This window comes from Urocitellus parryii, chromosome 15, assembly GCF_045843805.1.
Source record: "Urocitellus parryii isolate mUroPar1 chromosome 15, mUroPar1.hap1, whole genome shotgun sequence".
In the NCBI taxonomy this organism is placed as follows: Eukaryota; Metazoa; Chordata; class Mammalia; order Rodentia; family Sciuridae; genus Urocitellus; species Urocitellus parryii.
Window position 1 is genome coordinate 55,623,185 of NC_135545.1, and position 24,955 is coordinate 55,648,139.

The following is a 24,955-nucleotide window of genomic DNA, read 5'->3' on the forward strand; positions in this document are numbered from 1 at the left end:
GCACTGCTCCTGAGGAGCGCAGCGCTGCCCAGTGTGACTGTCCACTCTGCAGAGCTCCCCCTGGTGTCAAAGGCTGTGACACACAGGGATGTCCTGGCAGTGTACTTCGGGGACCAGGAGGAGCATGGGCAGCTGAGGGTTGGCCGCAGGGACATCACACACCTGTCCCTCCTTGCTCCTCCCCGGCAGTGAGTGGGGTTCATGGAACACAGGGCAGCCATGGGACTGGACAGAAACTCTTGACGACGGGTGGGGCGGTGGCAGGCGCCCAGGCTGAGACACACAGGAAGGGCACGTCCCCACCAGGAGCCACAACCACAGAGGCCCCTGACCGCCCCCGGCTCGGTGCAGGTGGCCTGGTCTTGTCCCGCTGGGCCACACAGTTCAGGTGCAGAGACCACAGCTCGGAGCCGCCTCAGCTCCACATTCCCAGGGCCCAGCCGCCCTGGGAGCGTCTTTTCCGCAAACGGCTGAATGCCCCCAGCCCCGCCTCACCAATGGGAGTGGTTTGACGTGGGCCTCCTTTGTCATGACTGTGACCTTTCTTCCTCAGGGAAGATGAGAACAAACCCAAGGACAAGCAGCCCAAGACTGGTGAGGAGCGACCCTGGAGCTGCTGGGGAGGCGGGGCCTGGAGGGAGGCGGGGCCTGGAGGGAGGCGGGGCCTGAGGGAGGAGGGGCCTGAGGGAGGCGGGGCCTGAGGGAGGAGGGGCCTGAGGGAGGAGGGGCCTGAGGGAGGAGGGGCCTGAGGGAGGAGGGGCCTGAGGGAGGCGGGGCCTGGAGGGAGGCGGGGCCTGAGGGAGGCGGGGCCTGAGGGAGGAGGGGCCTGAGGGAGGAGGGGCCTGAGGGAGGCGGGGCCTGGAGGGGCGGGGCCTGAGGGAGGAGGGGCCTGAGGGAGGCGGGGCCTTGGTGGAGACCGGAGGGGCAGGGCCCAGAGGAGGGGGACCCTGGGGTGAAGCTTGGGGCCGGGTCCTGGGACAGGACTGAAGGGCTGGGGCCGGGACAGACCTTGTAACCCAGACCCCTGCAGGGGTCTGCACCCACCCACCGTTGAGGGGCAGCAGGAAGCAGCAGCAGTAAATCCCAGGGGCTTAACTGGGCCCCCAGGAGCCGGCCTTCGGTCCCTGTCTGGTCTATTTTCTTATGAATTTCTGAGGAAGGGCCACTTCTCTAAGGAGTCGGCAGAAACCCAAGTCCCTGACTCCAGGACTCTAGCGCACGCATTCCTGGGAGGGGTGGCCCCTGTGGGTTTCCCTGGCCTTTTGGGGGAGGGGCTGTGGTGGCTGCTGACACCTGCCCAAGGCGCTGCCCTCAGCCTCTCTCGTCCTCCTGCAGTGACCGTGTTCAGCCCCGAGGACGAGCAGAAGGGGGAGAAGATCTACCTGTACACACACCTGAAGCAGCAGCCCATCTGGTAAGGCGCCTGGCTGGAGGGCAGTGCCCCTCTGATGGCCTCTGAGTGCTGGACTGTGGCTCAGGACACCGAGCCAGGGAGGCCGCGCTAGGCGCAGACCGCCTCCCTGCAGGGTCCCCTCCTCTGGGCCCTCCCTCAGAGGTCACTGCTCGGCTGCAGTAGAACTTCCCACACTAGACGAGGGCCCTGTGAGGGGGGTGGCCAGGACGTGCTGCGGAACCCAGGGCAGAGGCCTGGGCAGGGGCTTCGGGGGACGCCCCCATCGGGCTGGACCTGAGCCCCCCCAGGCAGCAGAGCAGGGGAGAGGCTGGACCTGGCCAGGTGGCACCTTGAGGGACGGGGCTCCGCCGGGTCTGGGCCGGGCTGCTGTGTTGTCTGGACGGGGCAGATGTGTCCTGAGGGACCAGATGGCAGACCTTTAGATTCCGTGGGCTGCGTGCTCTCCACGGCCACCACAGCCAGGCGACCTTCATCCACAGAAAGAGGCGGGGCCTCCTGTGCTGCCCTATGCCGCCCTGTGCCGCCCTGTGCCGCCCCGTGCCGCCCCGACCTTCCGGGAAGACATCCCGTCCCTGTGCCTGCCTTGTGCAAGGCGCGTCCCTGCTGATTCCCTTTTATGTCGTGAGACGCTGTTCTGTGGAAGAGCTGGACCCGTGTCCTCTAGGAGCCTCACCAGGAGGCAGAGAGGACACAGCAGCCTGCAGCTGCCCCCAGGCCCCAGGCCACCTGACTTCACCCCCCACAGCAGCTCCGTGGGCCCCCCGGCCCATTCCTGCCTCAGGAAGAGGCAGCCCCAAGAGCCCCGGGGACCCCCAGCACCCCCTCCTCAGCTCTGCCTCCCTCCCAGAGCTGCACAGGCACCGGGCGCCCGGCTTCCCCACCAGGTGGCAAGACGCTGGGTGGGACTGTCGGTGCCAACCGTGTCTCCCCGCAGGCACACGCTGAGGTTCTGGAACGCGGCCTTTTTTGACGCCGTCCACTGTGAGAGGAGAAAGCGCTCTCCCACCACCAGGTAGGAGCCAAGTGTGGTCCACTCTCCTGGGAAAGAGGACGGGGCAGCTCTCGTCACATTTTCTGAAGAGGAGAGCAGAGGAGTGGCCCGGCTGCTGGCCTCTGTCCTCCCTGCCCGGCCTGTAGCCCGCCCACTGCCGGAGGCCCGTGCTCGGCTTCGAGGGGTCGCTCAGCCTGCATGAGTGCTTCTGTCCCGGGACCCTGGCATGACTGGCCTGAACCTCCCCGAAATGCACATGCCCTCGGAATGAGGCCTTCAGGACCCCCGCCCACCCTGCTGCTCGCTCTGCGGGTCCGGACCCTGGGGACAAGCCGCGGTGACAGGGTCCCGGGTGGAGGGTGGCCACCACCCTGACTCTGGAAGCGCACCTTCTGCTGCCAGCTCACCCTGTGCTGAGGGTGACCTGCCCCTCAGAGGGCCCGAGAAACACCAGGAAGTGCAGGGTGAAGGTCGGCGCTGACTCACCCCAGGGGACAGAGCCCCTCTCCCCCTGGCTGGACGCTGACTCCCCAGGGGACAGAGCCCCTCTCCCCCTGGCTGGACGCTGACTCCCCAAGGGACAGAGCCCCTCTCCCCCGGCTAGAGCGAAAGAAGGCTGCCACCCACTCGCAGCCCCCACACGGAGGGGCAGCAGTCCAGGGAGGACAGGCCAGGTCTGAGTGGCGCCCCAGTCACCTGGCTTCAGACTCTGGGTCTCTTGGAGCTCTGATCCCTGGTTAATGAAGCCGTCCCCTCCTGTCACTGCGGGGGCCCACACCTCCCCGGAGGAGAGGAGCCAGAGGTGTCTGTATGGAGACTCTGTGCAGAGACAGCTGACCCTGGAGGGGAGCAGGGTGCCGCCCTGGCCCTCGCAGTCCGTGGCTGCCTCCTGAGGGCAGAGGGAGCATGGGGGGCCTGACCCTGACGCTGCCCGCGGGCACCGGGGAGCCTCGGCCCTGCCGAGGAGCTGAGGGAAAGGCCAATGTGCCCAGGGATGGGCCTGGCCTCTAGCTTAGCTCTCTGCCAGGAAGCGGCCTGTCCCGGCGTCCCGTCCTCCTGCCCGCTGCCCACCCGCGAGCCCACCTGTCCTCACGCACACATCTTGCAGGACTGTGACATGTTCCTTTGTTCCTTTGTTTACCTGTTTCCGCTGCCTCCAGAGGGGATGCTGGACAGCAGGAGAAGAGGTGTGTGTCCGCCTAACAGACCGGGGCCGCGGAGGCCGCTGCAGGGCGGGAGGGCCCCTGGGGAGGCCAGCCAGGGCGAGGAGCTGGGCCTGAGGTGTCTGTGTGGAGACCAGTCGGTGGGCCCTGAGCCCTGTGTGCAGGCACAGCTGGCGCTGGAGGGGAGGAGGGCGCCGCCTCGGCCGGCCCTCGCAGTCCGTGGCCGCCTCCTGGGGACAGAGGGAGCATGGGGGGCCCTGACCCTGACCGTGGAGACGGCAGGACCTACAGGGCACAGCGCGTCTCGGGGAAGAAAGAACAGTGACCGCAGAGAGCCCGCCCGCTTGGAGGGGTCTCGCTGTCCACCTGTGCTGTCCACCTGGCCCGCCCAGGCCAATGGTGAGACCACAGCTGGGCCTCCCTCAGGGGGCAGGGTGCCGGGGCCAGGGGCCTGGGACACTCAGAAGCACAGCGTCCTTTTTTCCAGCCCCGGGTGACGGGGAAGCTGTGTGGGTGGGGGGTCCCTTGGAAAAAAGCCAGGTGGGGCTGTCCCCAAGAGCTCCCGTGGCTGGAGCCCGAGTGGCCCGATTGGGAGCCCTGTGAGGTCCTCTGGGTGACAGAGACCTAGTTGCTGATTCGGTGTTGGTTTTGCGGGTGGCTGAGAAGTCCTGCTGCCGCGCAGCCTCGGTGTGTCCTTGAGACGGCACTTAGGCACCACGGAGGCCTCCGCGGCTGCCTCCTGGGGACAGAGGGAGCATGGGGGGGCCTGACCCTGATGCTGCCCGGGGGCAACGGGGTGGTGCCCCTGCCCTGTGGTCCCTCGGGGTGACAGCCTCCCACCGACAGGCCTCCTGGCATCACAGCCCAGGAAGGCTGGGCCCAGCCTGGCCTCCCTGAGAGCCGCTGCCGCTGCCCAGCCCTGCTGAGCCGCAGCCGGCCTCCTAGGCCTCCGGGGCCTCGGGCCTCCCCACAGATTCGAGGGGCACAGCCCTGGGTGGGTTCCACTCCTCTGACCCACCCTGCGCCACCCAGGCCCCAGGCTGCCCAGGCCAGCAAGATGACCTCTCCTTCAGCGACCTCCACTGTCATTCTGTCACCTCTGACCCCCTTTCAGAGGGGCTTTCTGTGGGCGAGTGTGAGTCCCTCCAGACCCCACAGGCCGGAGTGCAGTGCGCAGGGCTGGCCTCCCGCGGGGATTGAGGCCAGCTCTCAGGAAGCAGCTGAGTCCCCAACTGCTAGGGGCCAGGTCCTCTCCGGGTTCTAGTCTCACAGCAGGAGGGAGAACCACCTCCTCGTGGGTCCGGAGCAGGAGCCTCTGGGCTGCTGTGCTGAACACCCGGGGAGCCATTCCCCTGTGGCGGGATGTGCAGTGCCCTCCCTGCACGACTGTACCTGATGGCCAGTGGTAGGGCAGGATTTGTGTGGCTGCCAGCCCTCAGGGGGACTATGAGAGGGAACTCAGTCGGGAGGAGTATAAGGTGGGACTCGGTGCGCCCCGGGGGTCTCTGGGCCCTGCCCTCAGAGGCTGGAGAAGTGCTGCAGCCCTGGAGCCTCTGGCCGAGGGGTGGAGAGGAGCGGAGCTGTGTCCTTCTGTCCGTCCATCCCTGGCCCTTGTTGTCCTGACTGTTCTCTGGGCAGTTTCTGCTCCTTGGCTCTTCCTCTCAGCGTCCAGTCCCCTTTTAGGGGAAAACAGGCTAAAATGAACTTGCCCATCTGCAGCGGCTCCTCTACCTGCTTCTCCGACCGCCTGGTGCCCGGGTGCAGGGTCTGACCAGGGGGCAGGGCAGGGAGGGGCGGCCCCAGTCCCCTGGGCAGAGGCTGGAAGGGAGGAGCAGTGACATGACCGGACCTCCACGGCAGGGTGCAGGTGGGCCTTACCCGGGACCCTCTGGGTCCTGCCCTGGACCCCCTTCAGCTCAGTGCTCCCTCAGGGACAGGGCAGGCGATGCCCACCCTCCGCCCTGCGCTGTGGTCAGGACGAATTCCCTCCCTGGTGTGGGGTCCTTCCTGGTGGCCTGCAGCTGCCGGGAGGCCAGAGCTGCCTCTCCTCTCGGGTCTCCACCTGGAGGCAGCCTGGCCACCTGGGAGGACTCCGGGAGGCCGCGTCCCTCCTGCGTCTCCGAGGCCACAGAGCCTCTTGGTTGCAGGCCGAGTGACATCAGGGGGCTGGGTGGGCCCTCGGCACCTCGTCACAGGGTGGGCTTCTCCTCGAAGCCCCTCCTCCAGGACAGGCCTCCAGCCAGGAAGGCAGAGCCTGGGCCACCGGCACCGCCGGGCGGACGGGGGGCGGCAGATGGCTGTGTGAAGCCCTCTTGTCCCCGCAGGGAGAGGTGGTGCCACATGACGCAGGAGGAGCGGGACGACAGCCTGCGGTTCCACGAGAACATCACCTTCGGGCAGCTGGGGTAAGAGCGGCGGGCAGCCCCGACCGGCAGCCATGGCCTCCGCCCTCGGAGTGGAGGACTGAGGCCCGCTGGCCTCCCTCCTGCTCTCGAGTCCCCTCCGGGCACCGCGGGGACAGCTCCCAGGGCTGCTGGCTCCCGAGGCACCTGTGCTCTGCCTCTGGCTGGCCACCCGGGCGGGCCCCACGCGGGACCTCCGGCCCAGGGGGCGTCTCAGGTCCCTCCCGCAGCGGGAGCGGGAGGTGACGGCCGTGTTCCCTTCCAGCACCTTCACCCACAACATGCTGGCCTTCGGGCTGAGCAAGACGCTGTGCCGCGAGTTCCTGAAGAAGCAGGCTGTGATCGGCCACCTGGACGAGGGTGAGCCCAGCCCGGCCACCGCCCGGGCACCTGGGGGCGGGAACCCGGGCGGGTTCGGGTGGCTCCTCTTCTCTCCCAGGCCATGCAGACAGGAAGTCCCCATGTCTGGAGACGGAGCGGCAGGGTGGACAGGGGCCGTGTCTGGAGACGGAGCGGCAGGGTGGACAGGGGCCTCCTGCTCCCCCGCCCAGCGAGGGTCGGGGGTGAACCTGTGCTTGGCGCTCTGAGCCTGATCAAACCCAGCCACCGGTCCACCTGATGGCCCCCTGTGGTTCTTGGATCCCACCCCGCAGAGCCGTGCAGGGTTGCCACGCCCTGTTCCAGCAGGGGCAGCGGCACTCTGTCTTCTGGGGTCCCCAGGACATAGGCTGGCCATCGCGGGCCTCTGAGGCTGTCCTCCATAAGAGGACATTCCTAGGCCCACTGGAAACTCGTGCCCGCAGCGTGCTGGTGCCGAGCTGGTCACCAAGCACCCTGTGCACAGCCCTACCTGGAGGGTGGCAGAGGGCCCACAGTGGCCTGGAGGGTGCCCGTGGCCGGGCCTGGGGGGAGCTGTGGGGCGCCTGACCTGGCCACCCCCTCTCTTCACGGTGACGTCGTCTTCTCTTCCAGAGCAATACAAGCTGCTCAGTGACCACATTGAGCAGATGGCCACTGAATAGGAGACGGAGGGCCTGTGCTACTGTCCAGGGCAGCCACTGGCTGTCCCCACCTTTGACCCTGCATGACACCAGCGGCCCCCGGGGCTGCGCCGCGCAGCCCTGGAACTAGCGGTTAGAAGAACCCGGCTGTGTCCTCCCCTCCCTGCTGCCTGCGTCGGCCCCATCCGTGTGCCGGAGTGTCCCTTGGGTCACATGGCTACAACGAGGGACCTCTGCACCCTCCGTGCTAGGCTGGGAGTGGAGAGGGCGAAGGAGCCGCCTCTGCACCTGCTGAGGGCCAGAGGGGCAGGCTGGGCTCAGAGGTGGACGAGTGTGTGGGCACTGCAGGGCCGCGAGTGAAGGCTGGGCACCGTGGCTGTGGGACAGTCCTGGAGGCCACCAGGGCAGGGTGGCCGGCCTCCCTGTGCAGTGGACTCTGCTCGCTCTCTGTCCCCTCTGTGATGGGAACAGGAGTCACAGGGACCAGGAGGACAGACACGCCCTATTTGAGAGAAGGAGAAAGAGACACTCGGGTAGGGACACTCCTGCCATCCCAGGTCACCCAGGGCTCTCAGCCTCCCAAACGCAGGGCTGCTGAGCTTCCTTCTAGAACTGAGGACGTCCCCAGTGGCCAGGAGCCACGCCGTGGTCTGTCCCGTGAGAGGAGCCTCACAGCAGCTGGACAGTGGCGTCCTTCCCGGAGGGACGGCCCCGCGCTCCTGTCATCGAAGGCAGGGACATTGAAGACTCGTGTCACTGAAGCAGCTCTAGCGAGGCTGCGGGCGGTGGGCAGCGTGGACCCTCGGCTCCGAGCTCTGAGCGCAGGCCTCCACCCTACAGCCTCCTCCGGGAGCCGCGGGGACCTCTGTAGCCCAGCCCGGGCCTCCGCGTGGCTCTCCCTCCTGCCCTCTCTCCTGCCCTTCGACGCCCTTCAGCCACAGCCAGGACCTGGGCTTCCTCTGCATGTGCCAGGCCACCTGTGGGGACGGAGTGCAAGCCCCAGCGCCCGGCGTGCTGGCCCAGGCCTGCTGTTCCCCGTGTGGACAGCAGCTGGGTTCCCTCTGCCTCTGGCCGCTGCTGTTCTGGCCGCTGACCTTGATGCCAGCCGTGGGCTCCTCCTGGGGCCCCTCTTCCCTCGTCCCCCTCAGTGCACAGACTGAGCCACGGGCTCCCCCCGAGCACCACCGACCCAGCCTGATGGTTACCCTGACGGTCACCCCCAGTGCCCAGGAGCCTCAGTCGCCTGCCCTCGCCAAGCTGCCCTGGAGGGGCCAGCCCCGCCAGGCCCCCAGGGTGACGTGGAGGTCTCTCCCGGGTGTCACCAGTGTCACTGAACTGCGTGGGCTTCACGGCGTCCACGACACCCACCTGGGTGTGGAGGATGCCTGCCCCTCTGACCCCGAGGGCTTCAGAAGCACCCTGAGACCGCCCCGTGGGCCCTGGGGCGACGGCTCGAGGAGGGACGTGGACGTGGCCTCTCCTTGATCCTGGGTCTCATAGACCTGGCTCAGAGCCGGGGTGAGTCTGACCCCGAGAAGCGTCACCCGCTGGGCGTGGCCCACTCAGCACTGCTGGAACAGAGCTGGCCTCTGGGGATGTGGCGGCCCCCCAGATGCCATGTGAGAGCAGCACAGTCCCTCAGGGTCCCCCACTGTCCCCTGCCGGCAGCTGGCTTCGGTGAGCAGTTCACTCTCAGGTCTCCCTGGCCAGTGTCTCCAGGAGGCCGGTCAGTGTGACGGAAGGCCTCAGCCGGCCCCCTCCCAGGGCGTGGCCACGTGTAAGGACTTGGGCGTGACTCTGACACCCTGCTGGGCACCAGGCACTGCAGATGGGCACAGGGGGCGCCTCCTGCTTCCCACGAGGAGCTCCCAGCCCCTGCAGGCCGGGCGCGGGCAGCTGGAGCTTCCAGGGCTGTCATCCAATTTCCTGCCACCTCCTGACCTCCGGGGCCACGTGACCCCTGCTGAAGCAAAACAGCGCGCTCCTCGCAGGGGGACACCTGCTTCAGGAGCAGGACCGTGGGCGACGGGCCAGCACGTCCCTGCCCGTGAGGGCCGTGCCCGGGTCCAGGAGGGCCGTGCTCAGTCCAGCTTGCAGTCGGCTGTCTGTCGGGACGGGGGCCTTCGGCCGAGAGCTCAAGACCACGAGAGGACAGAGGAAAGGCCTGTCTCCATCTGTACGGCAGCCCCCGATGCCCACGTCCGTCCACAGAACGCGGGGCCTAGAACCAGGCCACAGCGTAGACCCGAGGCCCGTTCAGAGCCAGAGCCACGTCTGCCCAGTGTCCTCCCTGCCCTGAGTGGAGGCGGGGCTGGCGCTACAGCCGCCCGCAGGGCAGAGGGTCTCGCGGGGCAGAGGGTCTCGCGGGGCAGAGGGTCTCGCGGGGCAGAGGGGCTCCTGGGGCAGAGGGGCCCACGGGGCAGAGGGGTTCTTGGGGTAGAGGGTCTCGCGGGGCAGAGGGTCTCGCAGGGCAGAGGGTCTCGCGGGGCAGAGGGGCTCCTGGGGCAGAGGGGCCCACGGGGCAGAGGGGCTCCTGAGGCAGAGGGGCCCACGGGGCAGAGGGGCTTATGGGGCAGAGGGGCCCACGGGGCAGAGGGGCTCTTGGGGTAGAGGGTCTCGCGGGGCAGAGGGCCTTGCAGGGTAGAGGGTCTCGCGGGGCAGAGGGTCTTGCGGGGCAGAGGGGCTGTTGGGGAAGAGGGTCTCACGGGGCAGAGGGACTCGCGGGGCAGAGGGCTGCAGCTGTGAGGCCTGCCCCGTGGCTGCCCTCTGGCCTCCTGCCACCCAGGAGCACTGGCTGTCCCGGGCTCCTGGTGAGAGGGACTGGGCGTCCCACCGTGAAGGAGAGTGAAAGATTCCAGCCCGCGGGGCCTGGAGCTGCCCGCCGACCCTCCTGGTCACGCTGACCGTGGCTCTTGAGTCCTCAGGGGTCCAGGCAGGCCCGATGGTCTCACCAGCTCTACACCGGTCACCTGGAATGCTCACGTGGGCAGCGGGGAGTCCAGGGCTTTGCCTGGCAGCGGGCCTGGGGCAGGGCATTTCAAAGCTGGAGAGCCCCTTGTTGGGGGAGAGGGAAGGGACTCTTGGGTGGAGTGGCCCAGCCTTGGGAGGCCTCCGCAGGCCCCTCCGGCTCCTGGCTCCCCTCGCTCCTCTGCACCCCGCCCAGCTGCCTCCTGCACGTCCTCCAAGCCACTCACCACGGCAGGTCCCCGGGCTCCGTTTCCTTGAAGAGCTTTGGGTTAGGGGAACCGCACTGGCCGGACGTGCCTGGCGGACTGGTGGCAGTGTTCAAGTGTCCACACCGGCCAGCCGGCCTGTCTGTCCTCCCCGTCACCCCCTCCCGGGCCTGAACAGGAGGGCGTTGGCGATCAGGGAGCAGAGGGCGGAGCGCTGCGGGTGGTCCGCCCGGCAGGCACACCCCCCCAGGACCGTCCCACGGGCTCTGGAGAGGCGTCCCTCTGAGCTCTGTCCCACTTACACCTCGTGGCCTGTGTGTCTGGGGTCCCTGGGGAGGATGGGTCGCAGGACCTTCGTGGGGCCAGCCTGCCCACCGCCAGTGACCAGGCCCGTCCTGGTGCCGTCCTCAGTTCAGCTGACTCAGTGTCCCTTGGCATCATCTAGACAGTGGCGCCTGTGCCCTCCTCACTCCTGGACGATGTGCCCCAGAGGAAGGGACAGAGGGTCTCGGCACCAGGAAAGCTAGGCTGGCCTGGGCGGGGCTCTGGCAGGGTGGGCACCCAGCCCTCCCCTGCAGGGGACAGTGAAGCTCTGGGCACCCTAGGGGCAGAGTCCAGCCTACTTGCTGGGGACTGTCCCTTCCAGGGTCAGTGGACAACCTGAGAAGGTTCCGTCACACATTCCACCAGCAGGAAGCCACTCGGACAGCACGTGTCCCCTTATGACAGCGAGGTCGGGATCGGCTGACCACAGCCTGCCCGCGCCCTGTGCTGCTGCTGGAACCCTCGGGGTGGTCACCCTGCGCCCTTGTCCCCTTCTGAGTCTGTCCTGGGCCCATCCTGGCCTCTAACCCTCTCCTTTGTGGCGACCCCATGATGCCAGTGTTTTCTGTGTTAAGTGGCCTCGTGTCCCTCAGGTGACGTCCTAAGAGTATATTTTAAGGTTGAGAAAGTTTCGAGGTTGAAGATCTCAAAGCAGCTGAAATCGCAGCTGTTCCCTGGGGAGGAGGAAATGCCTGTGTCTGTGCCACACCTCGGACGCTCGGAGGTGAAACGGGAATAAATTATCTTTTTAAAAACGGTGTGATCTCGTCTGTGAGCCTGCCCACGAGGACTTTGGGCTGCATTTGCAGTCTTCGCAGTCACGTCAGAGGCCTGGGGCGTAGCTCAGAGGGGGAGCACTGGCCTAGCGTGACCTGGACCCTGGCCTCCATCCCTAGCATCAGAAAGGGGGGGGCAGTTAAGGGTCAGGTGGGTGGCTCCGCAGGAGAAACCGACTTCTCCCCAAGGCTGCGCCCTGGGGTGAGAAGGCCAACGGCCAGGAAGAGGAGCAGCCCTGCGCATGGACGGCGTGGCCACTTGGGGTCAGTGTTAGAGAATGAAGGTCTGCTCCTGGGCTGGAACCCAGCTGGGCCACGGTATGGCCTCCCATGGAGGGGACCCTAATCCTGCCGTCCTCGAATCCCGTCCAACTGTCTCACCTTTGGGGCGGCAGGCTCCACGGCCCGGCACCCACCTAACCTGAGCCCACTCTCCCAGCTGGGCTGCCTGGCTTCCATGGGCAGCCCCTGGTAGCGGCTCCAGTGCTCTGGCCTGGCAGGGGCCCGAGAGCCTGGGCCAGTAGCACAGCAGGCTGCAGGGACCCCCAGGCCAGCAGCTGGGGTGGGAACCGCGCCCCTTGGTGGCTCTGGAGGGCAGGACCCCCAAGTGGACTGGGCACACTCCCTGCCACTTGGGGGTACTGCCCCTCTCAGCCAGTGTGCAGGGAGGCCTGGCCAGTGGGGCTGCAGGCCTGGGGTGCCCTGGACCTCTCCCTGTGCCAGGGGGATCCCACTGTCACAGGGGCAGCCCTGGCTCAGGGGCCAGCTCCAGGGAGAGGCGGCTCCTCTTGGGGCCAGGGCAGGGGCAGGGCTGACCACCTCCCCAGCAGACCCCGCGCCTCAGCCAGACCTTCGGGAGCCTGGTGTCCCCGCTGCACACAGGCGGGAGAACGCCACCCACGGGCCCCGTCCTGTGCCAACACGAGGAGCTCGACCGAGGGCAGAGCTGAGCTGCTCACCGCCCACCCACCTCCGTGCGGAAGTGGACCCCGAGGGGCTCCGCGGCCAGTGTCCTGCTAGGGAAGGAAAGGGACCACTTCCCCGCCTTGTTTCATGGGAACACATTTATTATTCAAAATTTACAAAACTAAACACTCAGAGAGAACGCGCTCGAACTTCCAAAGCTGCTTCTCCGCCAGGCCGCGGCCTTTCACCCCCGGCCCATGGACGCTGCCAGCCCCCTGTGCGGTGTCCCCGGGACTCCCCCCCCCCCACCGGCTCTTCAGGCAGCGCTGGCTTGGGCCACAAGCAGCTGGCCCCGGGGAGCACCGCTTCTCTGCCAAAGTGGGGACCAGCACTCTGTTCAGTCCCCTGGTTCCCTGGGAGGGGACCACAGGGCTTTGTTCCTCCTGTAGGTAGAAACCTGCACAGGTAGCCTTGGGGACGGGCGGGGGGGGGCAGGTGGAGAAGGGTCTGTCCTCAGCGACCAGGAGAGAAAACCAACAGTGTGCAGGCAGGACTGGCGCCGAGGACAGAGACTCACCGCCAGGGGCCTCGTCCCCCTCCCCTCCTGCCCAAAGAAAGAATCTCGGAATTTTCTTGCTTCTTTCCAAGTGACCACCCAAGGAGGCAGTGACAAGGCAGCCCTTGGCGACCATCCAAGCTGCTCCTAGGAACAATGGGCCTCTCTGCTCGCTGGGGCAGCGGGGAAGAGGGAGGCCCTGCTCAGCCAGCTCACACTGGTGAGCACCCACTGCGTGCCAGGCGCTGCCCAGCCCCGGGACCACACAGGGCCAGCGCGGCCATCTCCCTCTAGAAACCACGAGTGCAGGTGGGACACGGCTGAGGTTAAAGAAGGTCCGCGTGGAAGGCGTGTGTGCTCACGGGTCCGCACAGACGGCGTAGAGCCAGGGGGAAAATACACAGTGTGACCACTCCCCGTGCAGAGTCATGCCGAGGATGGCCCACTGTCCACACCTCCTGCCCCGCGGACAGCTGGCGGGCCTCAGTTACCCTGGGAGGGAGCGTCCTGCTGGGCGAGTTGGGCGGCTCCTGCAGGGGTCCAGCCGTGGGACCTCTGGTCGTCAAAGTCACTGTGGGGGGGACGCTGGCCCCATAGGGATCCCAGAGGAGACCTGTGTCCCCCACTTTGCTGGTGAGCAAACCGTGGCACCCACGTGGGGGCCCAAACCCAGTGCTGCCCAGCTCAGAGGGGGGCGTTTGCCCACGAGGCCGGCTGGAGGCACCATGGGGCGGGCAGCCCCCAGCCATGGTCTTTGGGGGACTGACCACTGGGAGCACAGATGACCCTGATTCCGCACTGTGGCCCCTCACGGTGCCGAGAGGCTCCCGATGCAGCCTGGTACACGGCTGGGGGCACTTCCCTCCGGCTCCACGTCCCTGTGGGACATTCAGCCCGTTTGAAACTCTGCTGCCCACAGCATCACCATGGACGCTCGGCACCTCCCGGATTTCAGACGCAGGGAGGGGCTCCGAGGGGGGGGCTGGGACAGGCCACAGCCGAGCTCAGAGCAGCCTCCGTGGGGGTGGGGAGCCGCAGGTGCAGGGCCCACCTGCCCCAGGGCCCGGTCAGCCCCGTCCTCCCACCTGTCCTGGGAATTCTGCCCTAATGTCGCGGCCGCTGCTCCTGTCCCCCGAGGTCCTCCTCCACGGAGTCCCCACTCTGCTCATCTTGGTTGCTCTGGCTGCGCGCGGTGCTCTGAGCGCCCTGAACAACAGTCATGGTCACCATCACCTCCCTGGTGTCACAGTCACAGCTCAACAGACACAAGCCAGTCCCCAGGACACGCGCTGCCTGCCGCGGCGGCTTGGGCAAGACGCCTGCCGGGGCTGCTCTCCTCTGCGGCTCCAGGGAGGACGATCCAGAAGCCCGAGCCCCTGCCCCACCACGGCTCTCAGGACCGCGAAGGTCTCCTGTGAAGGTGCCCAGGGCTGTGAGATGCCCTGGGACCTTACTGACTTCTTGACCCCGCCCCCAGGGGACCGGTCTGCAGTGGACGCTCCGCAGAATACCTCCAGGGGGCGCTCGGGGCACACACGGCCACAGGGAGCCCCCAGCCGGCAAGGGGCTGCGAGTGCATGTCCCCTTCCAGGCAAAGTCCAGGGCGGATTCGGGACCCAGCGCTGCCCTGTGCCCTGGCCTCCGGGTGGCCCCCGTCCTGCTCCCTTCACTTTGCCACGGGCTTCACTCCCACCCACACCCAGGTCTCACCTGGCTGCCTGGAGGCCACGGCACACATGGAGAGGGGCTGGCATCCAAGAGGGGCCGGGCCAGGTGAGGCCCTGACCCTCCGTGCATCTTGGCCCTAAAGTCCTGAGGAAGGGCCCGGGAGGTGAGCACAACTGGCCAGCTCAGGGTGGGAGCGGGAAGGCCCAGGCGAGTCACACCCACGGGGCCCATGGTCCTAACTGGGCCTCCTGCCCGTGAGCCCTGGTGACCGACCCTTAGCAGGCCCTGAGCGGGTGTTTCACCCCATCTGGTGGATGGGAAACTGAGGCCCAGGAGGCCGGGGAACAGGCCCACAGTCAGGAGGAAGGGCGCCGGGAGGCACCTGAGCCTGGAAGAGCCCGTGGAGATTCGGGGAGGCACTGGAGCCTTGGACCTGGGAGGGATCCCCACCCTCGAATGCCAGCCACACTCAGGGCCACGTCCAACAGAGCGGCAGAAGCTGCCCCCGGTGCTGCCCGCGTCTCTGGACACTGCTTGGAGCAGCCGCCAGGGGCGAGGGAGCCCACGCCATGTGGGAGCCGAGGTGGGGGTCAGCTGCAGCCCAGCCAGGGTCTGGGGGCAGGCCTCGAGGGAGTGTGGCCTGTAGCATGTCCCAGGGCCCCTCGCCAGGAGGACACGTGCTCGCTGGGTGCTCTGCACGGAGCAAGGGCACCGCGATTCCTGGGGCACTGGGCCTGCTGACCACCTGGCCCTCACCTGCCAACCGCCTGGCCCTCACCTGCTGGCTGGCGGGAGCGGCCTGTGCCTGACCAGCATGTGTGCGCACAGGCCAGGGAGCCCCGTCGGCCCGAGCCACAGAGAGGCCGGCAGCCAGTGACCGCTTCACAGCCCTGCCTGGGGACGCTGTTACAAGAAGGCTTCTCGACTCGGGTCCCACCAGGGTGACGGGCACTTGGCACTTCCGCTGCGATGACCACAGGACATTCCCACGGCACCCAGGGGGGGCGTTTCACCCACCCAGCCCACCTCCGCCAAGCAGGGGGACACCCACAGAAACGGGCTGAGCAGCTGGACAGGTGTCCTAGGGAGGCCCCTGGGCTGTTAGGTCACCGGGACACAGTCGGGCAGCTGCACAACACCCCCAGCCGACGGCCGTGAAGGCGGAGCCCAGGTCACACTGCGCCCAGCCCCAGGGACAGCGGCTGTGCCCACCTGCAGGTCTCTCTCGGGGCTGTACCTCTCCAGCGTCTGGAAGGCCCTGGAGTACACCTCCACCGCCTTGGCATGGAAGACCATCTCGATGGTCACGAAGTCCGAGAGAATCCTCTGTGGGAGGAAGCCCTGTGACCTCGGCACCGCGGGCCGGCGGGGTCCTCGGGAATTTTAAGGTCAGTTTTCGTCTATTTGTGTTTGAACTAGATGATGCTGTTGCTCGGCTCAAAGTCAGACTGCGGGAAGTCCTCGCTGAGGACGCCTGCCCCTTCCTGCCCTCCCCCGCCCCTCCACCTCCTGGAGATAGAAACTTCCAGAAGGTCCCTGGGTGGGTGAGCTCTCCTCTGCCCTGGTGACTCTGCTCTCCTGGGGCAGGAAGCTCCTCTTCGTTCCTGCCTCCCGTTGGTCTGGGGGCGACTCTGACTGATTTGACCGTCCCCAGCCCTGGGGCACTTGGCTGGTTTCCAGGTCTGCTGACGGGGACAGGGCGGTCGGACACCCTCCACAGACACCCTTCCATTCCCGGCTGGTCCAGCTGTGGTGAATCCCAGGGGTGGCATGGCGGGGACCAAGGTCAAAAGCACTGGGGTGACCATCAGGCTGCCCCTTGGCCCTGCCCCAGAGGGTACTGGACGTGTGGGGGGCTGGTGGCCAGGAGGACCTTCCAGGCCCAGTCCACAGCCCCCGCCTGGCTCACGGCGGCCTTCCCCCTCAGTGGGCAGTTGTCTGCAGGCTCCGGCTGCAAGTGGGCCTCCCTGGAGAGCAGGGGGGCTGCGGGGAGACGCTGCCCAGCCTGGAAGCCAGTGACACTTCTCTGGATCAGCTGGCCCTGCTGGTCAAGCAAGCCCTGGTGGTCTCTGCTGCCCCAGGCCCAGGCTCCTGCAGGGCGGGGCCCAGGGGACAATCCTGCCTGCCCCTGGCCCCAGCAGGACACAGCTGAATGCCGGGGTGGGAGGGGGGAGGGCCACAGTCTGGGGAGGAGGGGGGGGTCCAGCTGGGCAGGGAACACCTGCCTTCCCAGGCCCTCCCCGCCCCCCTGCCCAGGAGGCAGCCTGGCCAACAGCAGCTGTCAGGCTGGAGGCCGGGTCGAAGGCCTCCTTCCCCCCTCGTGGCAGGTGGCCCTGGGGAGCCGGCCTGCCCTCCCCGGCTGTCTGCCTCCCTGTTCTGGGGTGTAGAGTATTCCCAACCTAGAGACCCCTGGGAGCCTGCTGGAGCAGCGGTCTAGAGTGGGCCTCATCCTGAGCAGGGTCACCAGACCCTCCACTTAGACTCCCCAGCCGCCCTTTGCCCCGTGGCTAAAGTGCACCCAGGAAGAAGGTCGTAGCCACAGGACCATTTTGTTGGAAAAGTGGCCTGAACCCCACGTGATGGTAAGATTAAAAAGCTCAAGTTCTCATTTTGGTCTTTTACAGTCTGGAGGGCTTGGGAGGGAAGGTCCGGATAAGGGTCTCTTGCAAACTTGAGCCTGTCCTTGCGTGCTCCTGCTGACCCCTGGCCGTGGTGCCCACAGGGTGCTGTACCCATCAGGTGCTTCACAGCCGTGGCCGAGGGCCCTGGGCCTGCCGAGCCGGAGCACCGACAGCCAGTCCCACTCACCCGCCCGGTCCTCGGTCCTCGCTCATTACCACATTCACTCCACTGGCCAGGACCCAGCAGGGGACACGCCCTGCAGGGAGCGGCCATTTAACAGGGAGTCCACCCCTGGGTCAGGGCTCACCGCACACCTGGTCACATGACCTGTCTCCTCCCCCGGGGTGCAGCTCCGGGGGCGGGGTCTGGCTGGCTGGGGCACGCTGCCCGGCCACAGGTGTACCCGGCGTCTGTCCAACCAGTGAGCAAGTGAAATATGGCACCATCAGCCGGGAGAGCTGCCCGGGGGCCTGCCGGCCTGGGTCCTGGGACCCTCCTCAAGGAGGCAGGTGGGGGCCTCTGAGGGAGGAGGGGGTCACTGAATTTGGTGGGGGTGGAATCTTCTGGAGGGCCACAGCCTGTGCCAGGCCCCGCGGTGACAGTGCTGGCACCCACACGGAGTCCTGCAGGATGGCGCCGCAGGCTGGCCCTCCAGGAGCCCGAGGATTCCGCGCTCTCTCCTTAGGACGGGGGAGCCCAGCGCGGTCAGCAGGAGAGACAAACCAGACCTGCCCTTTAGAGAGCTGGGGTGGCTATCACTTGGAAGAGGGACAAGAGGGACAGAGGAGCAAGGCAGCCCGCGTCACTCATCCCGAAAGACCGGGCCCTGGAGGCCTCTGCCAGGCGGCTCTGGGCCCGGCTTCCGCTGCGCGGGGGTCTGGGGGGAAGGCACCTGTGGCCACCTCTGCCCTCAGCAGGCTCCGTCCACCAAGCTCTAGGGAGAAGTCAGGCCACCTGGGGGTCAGGGTGCGAGAGGCCGAGGGCGGAGACAGGCTCCAGGGCAGGGAACGGCCTCCTCCGGCCAGGACAGACGGTCCTGAGAGCCACGTGGCGTGGGCCCACATACTCTTGATGCTCACACGCGCGTGCAAACACACACCCACCTGGAGGTCCCTCAGCTTCTGCCTCTGGAAGGCGTCCACCGTCTCCTCCAGCTGGTGGGTGGTGCGGCCAGTGTCCACCGAGGCCCTCTGCACGTTGGTCTCCGCCTGACCGCAGGTCCAAGAGGCAGAAAGTGTCACAGGTTGGTTCTGGCCCTTCGATGCCCCTCTGGCGGTCCCCAGACCCCGCAGCCCTCTCTCAGGACAGCGGTCCTGCCTCACAGGATCGCCTGACAATGTGGTGATGGAAGGAGTGGCCGAGTAGGACCACGGCTACAGGGGCAGGCACTGGAGGTGGACAGACTTGCTTGCTAGCTGTGTGACCTCAGGCGAGCCACTGAACCTCCCTGAGCCTCCATTTTCTCACTGATAAACAGGAGGCCGCATAAGACCTGCTCTGCAGGGCTGGTGTGGGAATTGCCCAGTGGGCACCCTGAGCTACCAGACAGGTCCTCCACAGTGGGCGGCACTTAATTCCTGTGAGCAGAACACTGTGGGTGATCAGCTCCTTCACTGCTTGGATGGACATGAACAGACACTAGGCTATGCCACGCCCGGGCACGGAGGACCTGGCTTCCAGAGCCAGCACTGCTGGGACTGAGCCTGAGGGTGGCCCAGGAGAGGCGGGTGGAGTGCGGGGGTGGCCGGCCAGGCTGGAGCCACGGGGGCTACTCAGGCCTCCTCCCCAGGGTCTCATCCCCGGCCTTGGCCCACAGCAGGGTGGCCCCCAGGTGCCCACATCCCGACCCTGGGCCCTGTGGACACGTCTCCTTGCACAGTGAAGGGAAGGTGAGGTCCAGGTCACAATGCAGCTCCTCCCGAGACGGTGACTCAGAGTGGTCCCAGGACGAGGGGCGGTGGGAGGAGGGCCAGAGGGGGCTGTGACCGCAGGAGAAAGGACACGGACATGGGGGGCACGAGCCAAGGGACCCGGGGCTTCTGGGAGCTGTCCAGGCCAGGACTGGGGTCCCCCTGGCCCTGTGCCCACCTCCACAGCCAGGGCACGGTAAGGAGGGCATTTGTGCCAGTTCAGCTGGGCCATCTGAGGCCACTTGTCACTGCAGCAGGGACCTACCTCATGCAGAGACCCTCCAGTCCCACCCACCAAAAGCCTCCCCAGACAGTGCCCTTGGGGGTCAATGGCCCTGGGGGTGGGGGGTCTGACTGGGATCCATCATAGGGGCGTCCTGCGAGGTCACTCACTCGGTGACAAGAAGGGCACGGGTGCAGCCCTCCACCAGCCCTGGCCCACCCCGTCTTCTCCACCAGGCAGAACAGGGCAACGGAGGGCACCTGGTGCCCCTCCGTCTGGCAGGGCCCTGCGGCTCTGGCCCCTGATGCTGGAAGTGTGGCCCCAGCACAGGCTGCCCTGACCCCTGCAGGCCGGCCTCTGCCCAGGTGAGGCTCACCTGCGCTTCCCGAGGTCTTCCACTACCTGCCTGCGGTTCTGCCCGCCCGACCCACGAGCGGCACTCACCTGGGACTGAGAAGGGACAGTTAAGGAGCCAAGGGGAGGTCCAGCAGCCCGTGGGGCAGCCACCCCTTGCAGCCCCTGCCCGGCAGGCCCAGGCCGGCTGCCCAGGAAGGATACGATCATCTGCCGGTCGGAGGGGGACTTCCGCCTGAGCTTCTCCAGTTTCTCCAGCTGTTTGATCTCATTTTTTTGGACACGTTTGAATTTCTTGATCTCGGCCTAAAAAAAATCGAGGGTGTTTCCCGGGGCCCCGAGGGCCAGCCCCACCCGCCGCGGGGGGCCCTGGCTCACCCGGGTCTGCTTGATCTGGGCACCGTAGAGCTTCAGGGGCATGACCACCTTGGTCTCCAGCCTCTCGACCTGGGGAGCAGGTGGCCATCAGAGCCGGACACTGGCCACCCTGGCTGGCGTTGGTGGAGTGCCATCCGCACCCCAGAGCGGCACGGGGTGACATCCCACTTTCTGAGGGCAGTGAGCACCGCCAGGGCTGGGGACCGGCCCCGCCACCAAGGGCTCTGCAGCGTGGCTGGTGCCACTGTGCCCTGTCCTCCCCAGTGAAACGACTGGCCCCCAGGACCCTATGGCAGGTCAGTGGGCGGGGAGGCCCTCAGGAAGACCAAGCCCGACATGGAAGTCACCGAGGTGCCCATTAGGCAGGTGCCAGAGGCCACAGCTGTCCCCCATCTCTGCACAGGTGACAAGGAGCCTCGTGTTGGGGACTTGTGCTGAGAGTCAAGGCTCGGAAGAGAGAGGACTTGAGTCCAGCTCTTTCCTACTCCAGGGCCCAGTGTGACGTCAGATCCCCAAACTGCCTCGGGGCTCTGGCCACGGGGAGGGCAGGAAGCGTGGAGACCCAGGGTCCACCGTGCAGCCGCTCGGTACGCAGCGGGGTGGCCGGGGACACGGAGGCAGTGCGTGGAGACCACCCCACTGTCCCCGCTCTGTCCAGGGCTGGAACCCGCAGCCTCCTTCATAAGGGCCGAGCAGGAAGGACGGGGGGGGGGGGGGAGGAGCAGGGGTCACCCCAGCCAGAGCCCGGAGCCCGGCCACTGCTGAGTCTGGGATGGACACTGCTGGGGTCGTAAGCAGCAGGGGGTGGGGTCAGGTGGGCACAGGAGCCCCGGGGGCCACCCTGGTTCAGGAGGCCCCGGGGCCCAGGGGATTACAGCTGAGGCAGCGGGTGTCGGCAGGAATCCCCAGCCTGCATCTCGGTCCCCAGCACGGGAGCTCGCGGCCCCTGGAAAGCCAGGCTGGCCCGATGGCCAGAGGCGTCAAGTCCCCACCGAGCCTCAGCCCCCCAGCCCTTCTGACCGTCGGTGGGGCGAACACAGGTCTGAAAGGACTTCTTTCCCAAGGGCCACGGGGGACGGACCCCCCTGCCCCTCCATGCAGCGTCTCAGGGGCCAGCAGCGGCCAGTCCCCTCTCTGTGCCTTTCAGACGCCTGCGGAGCTTTACAGACTGAGTGGACACCCTCCAGGCTAGATGACGTCCTCCTCCGGGGCCTGGAGCGTGTCTGCTGCAGAACCGCTGAGGGGGGCAGTGCCCTACAGTGGCAGGGCTCGGGGCGCATGGGCTCCGGGCATCTGGGCTCGGGGCGCGTGGGCTCGGGGCGCGTGGGCTCCGGGAGCTTGGCCTCCGGGAGCTTGGCCCCGGGCTCCGAGCTCGGCTTCCCTGCTCCTTTCCCCTGGATAGGGACCGTGGGCCCAGACGCTGCCCGGCTGCCAGGTGAGGTCAGACAGGCTGGTGAGAAGCCCGCAGCCAGGGCTCTCCTGGGGACGCTCAGCACCTGTCCTCAGAACACTCCGCCCCTCTGTCCTCACTACCTCCACCGCAGGCCCAGGACGAGGCCTCTGGCTCCGCCAACAGAAACTCTCCCTGCACAAACCTTCTCGCGCTGTCCGCGGCTCACGAGAGCCCCTGGGTGGCAGAGTCTACTTCCCAGATACCCGCTGGCCGCCTTGGCCCTCTGTCCCCAGGACTTCTGTCCCTTCTCCAGGCCCTGGGGCCCCGGGCCTGGCTTCCAGGTCTCCTGGCCCAGCCCTTGTGCACCTCAACCCTCGTCCTGAAAGCTGTGTGGCCCGGGCAGGGGATGGTGCAGTGTCCAGTCCTGGGGACACCTCAGAAGGCACCAGGCCGTCAGGTTCCAGCCTCACTCCTGACTTGGCCACAGGCCTGGACCCCTCACCTCGGCCTGCCGGTAGTCCTGCACTTGGGCCAGGTCCTCCGCGAAGTCCCTCACGGTGGCCCGCATCTCGGGGCCCTCGGTGTTGGCGAAGTCGGCCAGCTGCTTGACCAGCTGGTCTGCCTTGTCCCGCAGCCCGGCCGTCTTGCGGGTGTAGGCGGCCAGCAGCGAGCAGAACTGCCCGAAGTACTTTTCAGCGTTGGTCACCGTGCTGTCCATCAGCCTCACCTGGCTGTCCCTGGGGAGGCAGGGCCAGAGGGGCTGGGCGGCAATGCCTGGCGAGGCCAGGGCGGCACCCCTGGGCACCAGGACCAGACTAGGGTCACGGTCACAGGAGCCACCGCAGCCTGTCCCTCCTGTGAGGCCAGCGCCATCCAGGCACCAGGCCCAGTGTGGCGCTCGGGGCAGCCGGCCCAGGGAGGAATGAGAGCCGCCCGCCCACCCAGCCGGTCAGCAGGGCCAGGGATGCCAACGGGCTTGCTCCCCCCTGGCCCTCCCCTGGGCCCTCGAGGGGCTTTGCCCTGGGGCCCCCTCTGCTCCCAGGCCTGGCCAGGGGCCTCGTCCCCCACCCGGGGCCCAGGCTTCCTCTCCCCTCTCTGAACCCTACTGGAGGTTCTGCTTCTTGGTTTTTAACTTTTGTTTTGTTTTGGGGACTGTTTGGGTCTCTGGGAGAGCAGAAGGCCGTGCTCCCACACCCCCGCCCACCCAGGCCTCCTCCCGGCCAGGCCCGCTGGCCACAGCGCGGGGCCACAGGGCACATCATGTGGACACGGCCCACAGCAGGCCTGAGGCGTCACCCAGGCGCTGCAAGCTCCTCGGGATCCGAGATGCCCAGAGTGGCGCGTCCCTGTCACAGCGTCAGGTGGGACAGGCTCTGCCCTGGTCCCCTGCCCCGCCCCGGAACGTCTCCTGGTCCCGCCTCGCTGACGGCCTCTCCTTGGTTGTCCCTGTGCCCACCAGGCGCTGGGGCCCCTCCGCCCTCCCACCTCCCTCCAGCCGCTTCCCTGCCCCCTCTGCCCAGGCTGCCCCTCTGTGTCCCTCTGCCAACCCTCCAGCCATGCCCAGTAGCCCCAGCCCCCAGAGCAGCCTGCATCCCCCCAGTCCTCGGCTCCCAAGTGCCCTGCTAGGGTTACCCTGTAACTAAGGTGCCACCGTCACCACTTCAAAATCAGGGGCGCCGAGGCCAAGGGACAAAGCACCCGCTAGAGGTTACAAGGGGCTGCAGCTTCTTGTCTTCCAGGTGTGACCCTGGGCCTCCAGGTGGGCACCACCTGGGACAAGCTAGAGGTGCCACTCCTGGGCCCGATGGGTGTGCGGATCAGATCCTGAGCAAGGCTGGAGGTAACAAGAGGCCCACAGGGCGGGTCCCCGGAGGCCAGAGGGAAAGGGAGGCCAGCGGGGGGGGGGGGCCCAGCAGGGGCCAGTGCTGGCTGGAGGCAGGAAGAGGTCCAGGTGGGGAAGAGTGAGGGACACGGGGGACAGACATTGTGAACCCGGCCGCCCGGGTCTACAGAGCACAGCAGGAAGCAGACAGAGGTGGGGTCTGGGGCCTCCATGGTCAGCAGCCTGCCTGCCCTGGGCTCTGAGGAGGGGGAAGGAAGGGGGGAGGGAGGGGGAGGGAGGGGGGAGGGAGGGAGGGAGGCCCCCCCAGCAGTCCCCACTCCCCTCCTCCTCGAGGGCCTTGGACCTGAGGAGCACCCTCTGTCCCCTCCTGCCGGGCCAGCGCAGGCCACTCACCTGGAGAAGACGATGCTCATTCTGCCCGGCGCCTGCTGTCCTGTCTCTGGGAATGAGGATGGGCCCCAGGGGTCCCCCAGGCCCAGGAGGAGCCAGGCAGGCCTGGGCGCAGCTGTGGGGCCTGGGCTCCAGGGACGCTGCTACCTGGTTGCCAGGTGACGTGGCCACCCAGCAGGCCCTGGGAGCAGTCGCGACCGGTCGCCTGGCAACCCCTCCCTAGGGGCCAGCTTCCCAGCTGGCATGGGCGGGGGCTGCCCACTGCCCGGAAGATGGGGGCTCGTGGCTGAAGCTGTGGGGTTCCCGGGAGGCTGCAGGGCCCCTGTGTGTGGGGTCAAGGGGACCAGGACTCTTCCTACTGCTGGCCTTCCCCAGGGGTCATACTCAGGGGGGCGGGGGCTGAGGACACCGGTCACTCGGGAGGGTGTGTGAGAAAGAGCCCTGGGGAGGTTTGGGGGCCCTGAGGTCCCAGATGGACGTGGGGGTCAGGAAGGCACCGGCTGGGTGCCACGGTTCCGGGGTTCCCTCGTTCTAAGTGGGGTCTACTCGTTGTCACCCAGACTTGAGTACAGTGCAGAGGACGATCCACGGGGACCATCCACCGGGTCCAGGCATTGCAACACGTGTCCACTTTGCTCACAAGAAAGCGAAACATCAGCAATGGCGGGAGCTGGCGGAGTGGGGTGCAGGAGGGGGAGGCCGCTCCGCCCCCCAGCAGCTCCTGTCCTTGGTGTGTCGGGTTCCCGTGACGGGGTGGGGGGTGGGGGGTTTAAGCTCACATCAAAGGAAGGGCCTTAGGGTCAGCGGCACAGGGGTCAAGTCCCAGAGCCCCGCTGCTGGCTCCCTGGCCAGGTCCCTGTGCACCCCTGGCTGTGCCGCCTCGCTGGCCCCATGGCCCCTCTCCCCTTCTCAGCTCCCTTTACTTTTGGGGACTGTGCTGGGCAGAACAGTGTCCCCCAAAAGCCATGTCCACCCCAGGCCTCTGAACATGACCTTATTTGGAAACAGGGTCTCTGCAGATGGGAGGGGCCCTGGTGAGTCATCTGGAGCAGGGGCCCCTGTGCAGGGACATGTCCTTATAAGCAGAGGAAGCACCGCCGTCCAGGGGAGGCCATGTGACCGCTGCAGCAGAGCCTGGAGCCAGGAGCTGGCAGGCGGCACCACCAGGGATCCGGAGCCGCGGAGGAGGGGAGGCGCCTCCCGGGAGGCTGCCGAGGAGCACACTGCCCTCACCTCCCGCCAGACTCCGTGCCTGGACAGGGGCGAAGGCCTCCCTGTGGCCTGAAGTGCCCCTTTGGGGTGAGTTTGTGACGCAGACACAGGACAAAGAATGCACACCACCCCAAAGCCCTGCTCGCTCTGCCCCTCCTACCCTCGGCCCCTCACAGGGACGCCTGTCCTAGGTGTGTGGACTGCCCAAGTGCACGTCCAGCTCCCAGGATCCAGGGCTCCATCTGGGCCTCTGAGC

General features: G+C 67.2%; 2 protein-coding genes across 3 annotated transcripts in view; one reads left to right on the forward strand and one right to left on the reverse strand.

The window, feature by feature from the left end:
- The window catches only part of Kiaa0513 (KIAA0513 ortholog), a 49,376-nt gene extending 40,022 nt beyond the window's left edge, over positions 1–9,354 (forward strand). Inside the window, exons 7-13 of one of the 2 annotated variants that reach the window (XM_026411431.2) lie at positions 554–594; positions 1,336–1,414; positions 2,349–2,426; positions 3,566–3,592; positions 5,893–5,973; positions 6,236–6,330; positions 6,943–9,354. In XM_026411431.2, coding sequence (XP_026267216.2) covers positions 554–594; positions 1,336–1,414; positions 2,349–2,426; positions 3,566–3,592; positions 5,893–5,973; positions 6,236–6,330; positions 6,943–6,992 — 451 coding nt within the window. In that variant the 3' untranslated portion in view covers positions 6,993–9,354. The remainder of the gene's footprint in view (positions 1–553; positions 595–1,335; positions 1,415–2,348; positions 2,427–3,565; positions 3,593–5,892; positions 5,974–6,235; positions 6,331–6,942) is intronic. The other variant, XM_026411432.2, reaches the window with a different exon arrangement.
- Positions 8,976–23,510, reverse strand: Cibar2 (CBY1 interacting BAR domain containing 2). Its single transcript, XM_077792832.1, has 10 exons — positions 23,491–23,510; positions 21,757–21,991; positions 19,862–19,930; positions 19,688–19,789; positions 19,574–19,579; positions 18,100–18,204; positions 15,587–15,700; positions 14,417–14,518; positions 10,166–10,314; positions 8,976–9,192 (listed from the first exon to the last, which is right to left on the reverse strand). Exons 1-10 carry the CDS (start codon positions 23,508–23,510, stop codon positions 8,976–8,978), a joined length of 1,119 nt encoding a protein of 372 aa, XP_077648958.1.
- Positions 23,511–24,955: the final 1,445 nt, after the last annotated feature.

Bases quoted from the DNA above. Each gene is read 5' to 3' on its own strand.
- Cibar2 (XM_077792832.1), bottom strand. From the start codon at position 23,510: ATGAGCATCGTCTTCTCCAG. The intron at 19,790-19,861 runs GTGAGCCAGGGC...GATTTTTTTTAG, and splicing joins CCCAGATCAAGCAGACCCGG to GCCGAGATCAAGAAATTCAA. The intron at 10,315-14,416 runs GTGAGACCTGGG...CCTCCTGTTCAG, and splicing joins CGTGGCCTCCAGGCAGCCAG to GCCCGGGAGGGGGTGACGGG.